This window comes from Equus przewalskii, chromosome 20, assembly GCF_037783145.1.
Source record: "Equus przewalskii isolate Varuska chromosome 20, EquPr2, whole genome shotgun sequence".
Taxonomy (NCBI): domain Eukaryota; kingdom Metazoa; phylum Chordata; class Mammalia; order Perissodactyla; family Equidae; genus Equus; species Equus przewalskii.
Genome location: NC_091850.1, coordinates 28,252,993 through 28,265,166, shown reverse-complemented (window position 1 = coordinate 28,265,166; position 12,174 = coordinate 28,252,993). Strand labels below are relative to the sequence as shown.

At 31.7% G+C, this 12,174-nt stretch overlaps 1 protein-coding gene across 5 annotated transcripts in view; it reads left to right on the top strand.

The window, feature by feature from the left end:
* NIPBL (NIPBL cohesin loading factor) overlaps positions 1–12,174 on the top strand; it is a 195,300-nt gene that overhangs the window by 90,396 nt on the left and 92,730 nt on the right. For all 5 annotated transcript variants that reach the window (XM_070586980.1, XM_070586979.1, XM_070586982.1 and 2 more), the window contains exons 5-8: positions 2,083–2,182; positions 2,756–2,907; positions 8,220–8,380; positions 9,319–9,415. In XM_070586980.1, the coding sequence (XP_070443081.1) occupies positions 2,083–2,182; positions 2,756–2,907; positions 8,220–8,380; positions 9,319–9,415 (510 nt within the window). The remainder of the gene's footprint in view (positions 1–2,082; positions 2,183–2,755; positions 2,908–8,219; positions 8,381–9,318; positions 9,416–12,174) is intronic.

Sequence of the window (12,174 nt, the reverse complement as noted above, 5' to 3'; positions counted from 1 at the left end):
ATTAACTGCATTCAAGAATATTGCCAGATTATTGGCAGTACCTCTGTTCCATTTATTTCCTAGTTTTGTTTTTTAATAGTGTTACTCTGTTGGTTTTGTGTATTTGCATGTGAATTGTGTTTTTAAAGCAGTTGCATAGTTACTATCCATTCCCCAACGTGAATCCATGGAAATACCTATGCCCAACTCACCTTTCAGCAAATTGAAGGCAGATGTTTAGGACAAAACTGAATCATCACCAGAACTAATAAGCTAGATTGCAGTAGTAGGAGACAGATAGGAATGGGTGAAAGGAAAACTAGAATTACACATGCTCTGGAAGAATGATGGAATGAAGGAAAAGATGGAGAGATTGTTGATTGGAAGAAAGACTAATAGGATAAGAGCATTAAGTGTAGAATAATGTAAGTATAAGATTGAATAAAGCAAGTCTTCCAAGGCTATTTATACTACATTTTGTAAATTCTATTTTTAAATATTTAATTTGAGAGTGAATGACTCCAGTGAAAAACTTTTAGAGTACATTATTTACCTTTCAGTCAGATATTTTGTGTTTTATACTACATATACTTATTTCTTAGTACAAAATGTTTGATGTCTTCATATCCTACTTTTAAGAAATATAAACTAGCATTTAAAGATTTGATTCATTGGATGTTGTGATTTTTTTCCTAAGTATTTTTTTGCTGGTGATATCTGGCTTTAAAATTTAAAAGAGTGATTCTTGGTTGCTAAACGTAAATGTGGAGAAAATCTAATAATGTGCAAATCACTTTATTCATAGTTCTTTGGAACTTTGAGATAATCAGAAAGGACTATTAGAATTTCATTTGGCCCTTTTATTTATAAAGCCATTGCTTTCAAACTAGAAATTCTAGCTTGTCTCAGTGATTGCTGTTAATTCAGTGGGAATTTTTTTTTCTCATAGAGTATTGCCCTCCCTCTCAAAAAAAGAATCCAGCAACAATAATTATAGTATTTAAATTATTAAGCTATGGAACATATGATTTACTGTTGAATTTGAGTTGGAAGAGAAAGCTCAGAAGTTGAAATCTAGACTATATACAAGAGATAACACGCTATTAGTGTTAGACTTTGAGGTGATTTTTGAGCCCTCATCTAATTCAACCACTGTCTTAGTGCTAGAATCCCTTCTGTAGTATTCCTGACAAATGAACGTATAGCTTCTGTTTGAATGTTTCTGGTGAAACTCACTTTTCATATCAACTGCAGGAAATGAAATTTGGGAATATAATGTGATGCTTGAAGCTGCCCAAAAGATTGGCTATACATATTATAGGAAAGTTCAGGGGTAATCATAGATTTTATCTTTGATTTAAAAATGTCTAAATAACTGAATTTTTCTGCATCTCCTGTATAACAAAATGCTATTTATGTAACAATTGAAGGAACAATGTCTAGCTTGAAAAGAAATGTGAGAATCTGAAAGCTATCCTTACATTTTCATTCGTTAATCAAATATTCATTTAATCCTTACTATATGTCAAAGAATTATTGTGGAAGAAAGAAAAGGAACATTCTATTGTCCATCAAAAGACTTTTAGATGGAAATTGCAGCAGCTGAAACTTTGGCCCCCAAATAAAATACTTTTTAAAACCTAGGTCTGAATCACAATGAAACACATAGCACTGTAAAATTAGGCTGCTAATGACAGGAGATGTATGTGATAAAGTATTCCTTGTAATAAAAAAAAAATTACCCAAAGGCCTATTGTAGAAGGAAGTATGTATTTGGTCAGGGGTTAGATAAAATGATTTCTAAAAGTTCTTTTCAATTCTAAGGCTAAATGGTAGGACATTAAGTATAAAAGTAAAATTTAAAAGAAAATTTAATCTTTATCTCTGGTCCTGGGTTAGTTATATGGTAAAAGAATGTTTTGGTAAAATTGGTGTACTTGAAATTTACAGTTAGTCTGTTTTGCTATTCAAAATGAACATGTTGGTCAAAAAAAAAAAGAACAAACTTTTGAATTTTTGTAGAACAACAATTGATTTAAATCATCTAAATGATACTTTATAATTAAAAGAAAATCACGTTTACCATTTCTGTGTGTTGTGTAGGAATGATGATGTCTCAATATAAACTTTCTCAGAATTCCATGCACAGTAGTCCTGCATCTTCCAATTATCAACAAACCACTATCTCACATAGCCCCTCCAGGTAATATAGAAAAATTTCATTTTATTAAATATTGTTTTCTGTGATGAATATGCTTGTGAATATACAGTGTATACATACATTTAGGTAATGATGAATTATATGCAGTTAAAAAGTTGAAGTGTTTAGCCTTAAATAGTAACCCACGTGAGCATTTGCTTTAAAATGTTATGTGTGGAAATGCTCTAATTACTAATTGAAGTAGCTATCATCTTAGTAACTTAATTTCATACAGACTAAACAATGTGTTAAAATAAACAATGAGTTTGAGATAAATAAGAAAATTTATAGAGTAGAATTTAGGGAGCATGGCTTTATATATCTTAAACAGGTGGATACTTCTTTGTAAATAAAAAAAAACGAATTACCCTCAGTTTTTACAAACTGTTTAGTGTAACTCTGAGCTTATGAGTCGTGAATGACTTTTGTATGTTAAATGGCTGTTTTTCAAAATTTCTCCGCATGGACTTTATTTTCTACAGATTAGAGTTTGGAGAATTTTATGACAGTGAAATTTTAAGGAATAGCATGTTTGTTTTATTTCCTGATATTGTTTATTTGGATTTTGGGTTTTAGCCGGTTTGTGCCACCACAGACAAGCTCTGGGAACAGATTTATGCCACAACAAAATAGCCCAGTGCCTAGTCCATATGCCCCACAAAGCCCTGCAGGATACATGCCATATTCCCATCCTTCAAGTTATACAACACATCCACAGATGCAGCAAGGTAAGAAAGTTATTGTTTATTTACAGGATGCCTGTAATTCCAAGAAAATTCACTTATTTTCCTTTTATAATTTTTAAAAATCAAGCTAAAATACTATACTATATACTTATTTGTCAGTAAACACTTCTTTTAAGATACGGCTTAAATCATTAAAAACATTACATTTATCTTTTGAAAGTTCATCATTTGGAAAGTAAAAGGATAGTGTCATTTGACTCTTTAGATTAGGTTATTATACACCTGAGTATATGTAGTTATGACATTAGGAACTGCTTCTTTTAATTGGGCTTTCTTCTTACAGTAGCACTAAATCAAAGAATTATGTTTTAATTGGTGAAGTATATATAGTGTGAAAAATTTACTATAAAACAGGTACAGTACTAGTAGAGGAAAGTGAATAATCTTAGAAGCAAAAATTTCTCGGGTTAGATTACTAGTTCTCACTTGAAGTCAAATGTTGATAATATTATGTCTTTTTAAGGTTATATTGCCTTGGGATTATACTGTCATGACTTCTAAATTATTTATTTTTTATAACTATAAATTTATTTGTATTTTTTTGAAAAATTTTACAACAAAGTGCAAAAGATAATATGACAAACATATATATGTTTTTATCCTCCATAATTAACAGCAAATTCTTAACATTTGCAGTCGGTCATTAGTTCCTATGTGTATTCTTATTTTTTATTATGCCTAGAGTCAAAACTTCCTTCGTTTAGAAACTTTTTAACTTATAAACTTTTAGCTTAGTCATCTGTCAAAGCAACCAATTTCTGGTTTCCCAAAGCTTGATAATGAAATACTAGGTTGAGACTATTTCATACACTAACTCAAGGAAAAACTAGGAGTCAAATCACACATTTGGGATGGACTTCTCCAAAATTATGGAATTTAGTGTGAGTGCTGAACATAAGCCTGTATGTATATATTTAGGCTCTTGATGCTTATGAAGTATTAGTATGCTCTGGCACACAAAGATGTGAGGAACATTTTAAGTGTAATTAATAAGAGGAAAAATCTTACAAGGACACATTTGTGTCTTACGGAAATGTCCATATTTACATAAGTATATGTAGGAAAGAACGTAAAGTTCTACCCTAAATACTGTTGATGTTTTTTTAACAAGATAAACTTAACTTTTTCACAAGAATAAGTTGAATTCACAAAATCAAAAGAGAAATAGAGTTGGAGATTCTGTTTAGTAATGAGTTATTTCTTGGAAGTTCTCAGATACTTGAGGAACTGAAAACGTTGCTCAGATTAGCCCTACCAAGATTTTAAAGTTATTATAAGTAAGAAAACATAACGTGGTGAGGAACAAATGGATAGGTAAATGGAACAGGAAAATATATATGGGAATTTAGAGTATGTGAAAGGTAACATTTAAAACATTTTTTCCAACTTCGTATTATAAAAATTTTAACCATGCAGAAAAGCTGAAAGATGGTTACAGTGAACCCATTCACCAACAGGCGTGATGACTCTTTGCCCTTAAATACACCTGCTGAGAAGAAGAAAATTCTCCTCTATAAACATCAAATATAATAATTCACCCCTAAAAATTTAAGAATAATTTTATAGTATCATCTAATATCTAGCCTACATTCAATTTTCGCCAGTTGTCCCAATTATATCTTTCGTAATCTTTTTCTTGTTTTCAAAGCATGTTCTAATCTAGTTTATCGCATGTTTCATTTGGTTTTTACATCTCTTTTGTCTTTTTAAATCTGGAACAGTCTCATATCTTTTTTCCCCATGGCAGTAACTTTTGTTGTTTTGAAGAGTCTGTCCTACTTTTGTTGTAGAAAATCCCATATTGTAGATGTCAGTGTTTCCTCATAGTGTTGTTTAATTTGCTTATATATTCCCTATCAACTGGAAGTTATCTTTAAAGCCTTTATTATTTTCTAGTTAATATTTTTGGCAGCAGTGCTAGGTAAGTAATATTGTGTACTTTATATTGCATTGCATCGGAAGGCACATAATGTGAAGTAGCCCCATTATTAGTGATGTTTTGGTGGTGACCACTTCATCTCTTCATTGTAAAAGTACACATTTTTTTCCTTTGCAATTATTAAGTAATCTGTAGTGTGATACTTTGAGATCGTGTAAATATCCTGTTTCCCATTAATCTTTTACCTAAAGCATTTAGCATCCAGTAATGATTCTGATTTCATCAGTTTTTACACTGGTAATTAGAAAATGGTGATTTTCCAATTTTGTCATTGTAAAGATGGCATTTTTAAATCAATATATAAAGATGGATTGTTTAATAAATCATATTGGGTTGATTGGCTAGGCATTTTGAAATTTTAGTTGGATTCCTAGATCATCTAGAGTAAAAATGTTCTAGATAAATTATTTATGTTTGTATTTTAAGTCATAAAATTATGAGAAAATATGGGTAAACTTTTGGTAATCTTAGAGTCAAGAAGGCCTTATTTCTAAGCACCCTTAAAACCTGTATTTCAGAAATGAAAAAAACACAAATTAATTATAAATTTCTGTATAAGAGGAAAGAACATAAGGACAAGTAAATATAGGGGAAAATGTTTTCAAAATTTGTTACAAACACACTATTAATTTTTATTATTCCAAGATCTTATATAGGTTGATAAGAATAAAACAAAAATAGACTAAAGAAGTAAACAGACAATTTACTGAAAAAAACAAATTGGATACAGAAAGGTTTAATACATATTTGGAAATATAGTCAACCTGGCTAACAAGAGATGAGAATCAAAATGAAATAAAATTTGATATCTATCAGATTAGTAAACATTGTATAGTTATATGATACCTCGTATCAACAAGTGTGCAGGGAAGTTTGAACTTCCTACAGTCTTCATAGGGATATAAACTGATACAACTTTTTCAGGGAGCAGTTTGACTATGTCTATAATAATTTAAAATGCATATACCTCCCTCAGTAGTTCAAAGTTTATCTCCCTTAAAAGAAGGGGAGGGGATAAAACACGCTCAGTTAGTTTTATCCACAAATGCTACCAAGCATTCAAGGAAGAGATATTCTAATCTTAAAACATTCTGGACAAAAGAAAAACATCAGCACTCCAGTTCGTCTTATAGAGATAGATAATCTCGATACCAGAATCAGGAGAGGTGAGGAAAGTATGAGAAAGGAAAATTATAAACCAATCCTCGTCTATGAACCTGGAAACAAAATTTCTAAATCAATATTACCAAACCAAATAAGTAGTGTTATCAGTCTGTATGATAAAATTGGATGTATATGACGAATACATGGATTGATTAATATTAGACAATTAATGTAATTCAAAGGATGAGGATCCTGTGTCTCTTAATAGGTAAAAAAGAGCATTCAAAAAAATTCAGCTTCCATTCATGACTTGCAAACTTCACTGAATGAGAGTTGATTGATGCAGCTTTATCCTGGTAAAGGCTATCCACCTAGTGGTGAAAAACTAGAAACATTCCCCTTGAAATCAAGGATAGGACATGAATGCCTATAATCACCACTTTTATTTTTTGTAGAAGTAGATGTCTTAGTCAGTACAGGAAGGTAAGCATAAAATAAATATGTAATTATTGAAAAAGAAGAAACAAAAAGTGTCATTTTCAGGTGGTATGATTTTCTTCATAGAAAATCCACGAGAAGCTACAGACAAGATAATAGAATCACTGAAAGCATACCACACAGTTACTGGATAGAAGATCATTATAATGAAATTAATTGCATTTTTATACACCTAAAATAAGCAATTATAAGTATAACGTTTTTAAATAACATTAGCATTTTCAAGGAAAACCATAAGATGCCTAGGAATAAATTTAACAATGTAGAAGACCTTTGTGGAAAAAATTATAAAACTTTTGAAAGAGAAAAGAAAATCTAAGAATGAGGAATTATTCCCTCTTCATAAATGGAAAGACTCAATAGGATAAAGATTGGAATTCTCCCCAGATCTATAAATTCAATACAATATCAATAAAAATGCCAAGTAGGGTTTTTACGTAACTTTAGCTGCTTCTAAAAATTCATATGGAAGAATAAAAGTCCAAGAGTAGGCAAGATAATTTTGAAATGGAATGAGATGTAGAAGCTTGATCTAACAGGAATTAAGATTTATTATAATATTGGTCCAGGCATGAAAGAGTAGAACATTGGTGAAGTGCAGTTTGATAAGGAGTCTAAGAACATATCCATGAACAAATGGAAACTTGATACATATGGTATTATATCTTAGTGAGGAAAGAATGGTTTCTCTAATAAATACTGCTGAGACAATTAGTCACTCATATGGAAAAAAGTAAAATTGGATTCCTTAACTCACACTGCACATAATAATAAATTTTACGGTAGACTAAAGACCTAAGTGTGAAAAAACAAAACTAAAACTTCTGAAAGAAAATATTTATGATTTTGTGTTAAGGAGGGAATCTGAATGGCCAATACACGAAAGATGCTTGGCTTCACTATGAATCAAGGAAATACAAATTAAAGTGACAGTCAGAGACATTTCCCATCCTTAGATTGACAAAAATTGTTGGCAAGGAAAAAGAGCTGTAGGAACACTCGTACACTAGTGGTGGCATACAAATGAACATAAGTAATTTAGAAAGCTATTTGTTAATATTTAGTAAGGTTTAAAAATGGACATATACCCAGCAATTTCATTCATAGATGCAATTGTAAAAAAATCATGTGCAAGAATATACATTATGGCATTTTTTATGACAGCAAAAATATTGAAGCCATTTAAATATCTAACATAGAATGGATAATTGTGTACATTATACAACAGAATGTATGTAATAGTTTATTTAAATGAATTTAAAACTACTTGTATATAAATGGACAAATTTCAACATAATGTTGAATTAAAAAGAAAGAGAAGGATGTATACATATAAATAGTATACCATTTACATAAAATTACATCTGCGAAACAGTGCTATGTTATTATTTAGGAATCTGTTTCCTTATAACAAAGGTACAAAGATATAGGTAGAGTGACGTCTAAATTCAACATGGTAGTTCCTTTTAGGGAGTAAGAGGAGGGGAGTAGAGCAGAGGGATATGCAGATATATGGAGAGCTTCCACCTTATCTAATGTTTTACTTCTTTTCAAAAATGGATCTAAATGACATGTGATACAGTGTTAAGATTTGATCAAGCTCCGGATAGTCAGTACAAGAGTGCTCGTTATATTACTCTCTGTAATTTCTGTATGCTTAAAGTACTTCTTGTGAACAATTATTAATGTCTTCCAAGAATTTTAACAGTTTATTTTTATAAAGCTTTTTTTTTATTATTCTTATTAATTTCAGCATCGGTATCAAGTCCCATTGTTGCAGGTGGTTTGAGAAACATACATGATAATAAAGTTTCTGGTCCGTTGTCTGGCAATTCAGCTAATCATCATGCTGATAATCCTAGACATGGCTCAAGTGACGACTACCTACACATGGTGCACAGGCTAAGTAGTGATGTATGTAATATGTTAGTTATCATTAAGGTAATAAAGTAGTTAATAAAATAGTTCTAATGTTTATCTCATAACCTAGTATTTCAGTTCCACAATTTAAAGGATATCTATTGTATGTCAAGGATTATACTAGATCTGAGAATCTAGCTATGAACAATGTGGTTCCTGTATCCACAGAGCTTAGTCTAGAGCAGGGTTGGTAAACTGGCTAGTAGTCTTACCCACAAACTAAGGATGGTTTTTACATTTTTAAAGAATTTTTAAAACAACAACAACAAAACATTATGTGACAAAAACTGTGTGTGGCCCACAAAGCCTAAAATATTTATTGTCTGTCCCTTTATAGAGACAGTTTGCCAACCTCTGGTCTAGAGGTTTATATTCTTAATGAAATATAATTTCATTTTTAAATGCTTGCTCACACAAAAGTGTTCTCTTAAATAATGAACATTTGTTTAGGTACTTAGCTCTTTTACCCTCTCTAAGACTTGTAAAAAATTTTTTTCCCTGAAGTTTACTGTTGCTTTGATGTTATTAAAGTAGTTCATATACTGGAAATTTGTCTCGTTGTTGGTTTGGTGGTATTATCACCTAAGTTACGTGTATCTAAGGTAACAGAGATAACATTGGATTCTGCCCTCATAACGTTCAGTCTGGTAGGGTGTTCACAGCTCCTTTGGTAGAAAATAGCAAACAAAAATGGAGCATACTAGTAATACCAATTTTCTTATTCATTGCCATGCTTAGGCTGTTGATTCTTTTGGATACAATTTCAATTCTTCTATGATATACCATGAAGAAAACAGGAAAGTGCAGAAGAATTATGCTTTTGAATACCAACACTTTACCTGTCAGTAATTTATGTCTTTTATTGGTTCTCTTAAAGATTTCTATAAAGTCTCCCCTATCATTCTGGATATAAATTTATACTCTATTCTTAGGATGGAGATTCTTCAACAATGAGGAATGCTGCATCTTTTCCCTTGAGGTCTCCACAGCCGGTATGCTCCCCTGCTGGAAGTGATGGAACTCCTAAAGGTATTATTGTAACTAAAATTTCCCTCAGCATTTCACATTTCAAGTTGAGTAAAGAACTCAGAATTCTTAAGATACCAAAAACTATTCTCTGTTGTTTTCCATTTATTTTAGAAAAATACCTCTACTTATCCCTGTAAACTATTGATAGTATTTTCAAATGTATACGTCCTCTTTCTCACTGATAAATCCAATGGTCTTTTCAAACTACAACCTTGTTACCCTCCCTGAAACATTTGAAATTGTTGATCAGCTTTCCCCATCCTCCACACCCCTCAAACAAACTTATTTTATATTCAGTCCACCTGTTTTCCTCCTACTTCTTGCATTGATTTTTTTTATTCATTAGCTCTTCTCTCTGCTCTTCTGTTTCTCAAGATTTTCTACCATTAGACTTTTTAATCTGCCATTGTACTTTTTTCCTTTGCTATTTACTCACTTTCGGTAACAGCATTGATTACTTTTGTGAACAAGACTCCCAAGTCAGTGTCTTTGACTCCCGTCCTGTCTCCCAGGTTGTAATTTTTCGTTTCCAGACAAAACTTCCTCATATCTAGCTGGTATTTCAAATTCATGTTCAAAATGTTCTCACTGTTCTTTCTGCCATTGCTGTTTCTCTTGATGCTATTCCAGCCCTAAATCATCTTAGTCTTCTCTCACCTCTTTTGTAGTCATTTGTCAAAATCTGGCGTGTTCTGTCTGACCTCTCTAAATCTCTTACATCTACTTTCATTTGTGCTTATTAAAATCCTATCTATTCTTCAAGTTCTAAGTTAAATGCGACATCTTCCATGGACCCTCCCTTAATTTCCTCAAACCATTAGTTCTATTTTTTCTAATAACTTATCCTGTACTATCTTATGGACGTGAATTTTATTTTGTTTATCTTCAAATTCACAAAGAACCTTGTGTGGCCTTCCGTGTCTAATAGATTCACAAAACTATTAATTTAAGTTCACGTTTGAGCTATTTTTAAAAATACTTAAAATTAAAGTCTGATAATTATAATTATCAGAATTTGTTGGAAGAGAATATTATATTCCACTTTAAAGAATGAGCTTTTAATTATTTGTAATATAAGCTGATAATAAATTTTCTCTATCCATGAGAATTTCTAATTATAACCATCTGAAATATGGACTGATTTGCCTCTCGTTGTAAAGATTTTTTTTTCACTGATTGTGTTCTAACTCTTTGATCAGGGACATTCTTCATGAGGTGAAAGTTCATCTTTTATGAGCCATTCTAATTCTATAATTCTGTGAATTTTCAGGGATAAAAATAACCCAGCTTCTGAAAGAGTGAGCAACTTCCAGGGTAACTCTATTTTGTAGGTGAGGCATTGAAGTGAGGTACATATCACACAAGTGTTGTCAGGGTCAGAAATTATTCAGACTGCCAAGGAGGAATAACATTGAGATAGCTGGTTGATCTAGATAACCAGCTCATTTTCCCTCTATCTCTTGAGGATGGATGGATGGATAGATAGATAACTCTTGATAAAAAGAGAAAACTTTAGAACACCCTCAGCCTCACAAACACATTACAGTCGTGCATCACAACGATGGAAATACATTCTGAAAATTGGCTCATTAGGTGATTTCATTGTTGTGTGAATGTCATAGAGTGTACTTACACAAAGCTAAATGGTATAGCCTACTACACAGTTAGGCTATATTATGCTTATGGGATCACCTTCATATATGGAGTTTGTTGTTGACTGAAACGTCTTTATGCGGCACGTGACTGGTATTCATCAGAAGCCTCTGCTTCTGTTTGTGAAGTTGTTTTCCAACTAGTTTTAAAGGTTGTATGCATCACCAGTTAGTCTAAGTTGATTTTTAGATGAATTGTTGGAATTTGAAGTTTGTTCTAAAATATGTATAATTTGCCACATAAATTTTAAATACATAGGCAATATAGTGTATTATAATTCAGATGTTAGACAAATCTGGGTTTAAGTTCTTCATGCTTGCCAGTTATATAACCTGGGCAAGATGCTTAACCTCTATAAGCTTTATATTCCTTTCTGCAAAATAACGATAATACTCATCAAGATTGTTCTAAATTAATTAACTGAATTCACGTGCAAAGCACCTTGCACAAGCTCTGACACAAAATAAATGGTCCAGAAATGTTTGTTTCATTTCTTTTTAATGTCCTGTATAAGCTGTATCTAAAAATACAGTCTATTGATATCACTTCAGATTTTAACATTTGTAGTGAATTGCTCCAGTAGCATCTTTATCACACTTTATCCAATAGATATGTTCTCTAAAAAGTTATTTTTTATATATCATACTTTAAATATATTTACATTGCTAATTGAGAGTGCATATTCATGTATCATGGAAAAATCACATATATGTATAGACTTAAACACTGAAACCTTAATTTAAGACAAGTCTAGGTTTAAGTTCGTTCTTTTTTTTTTTTTTAGTGATTGGCTCCTGAGCCAGCAACATTGCCAATCTTTTTTTTTTCTTTTTTTCCTGCTTTTTCTCCCCAAATCCCCAAGTATATAGTTTTATTTTCTTTTATTTAGTTGTGACTCCTTCTAGTTGTGGCATGTGGGACGCTGACTCAACATGGCCTGATGAGCAGTTCTCTGTCCACACCCAGGATCTGAACCAGTGAAACCCTGGGCTGCAGAAGCGGAGCGCGAGAACTTAACCACTTGGCCACAGGGCTGGCCCCTAAGTTCTTTCTATAAAGCACCTTTGTCTTGACTAATTTTTATAATTTGTTGTGGGTTTTTAAAC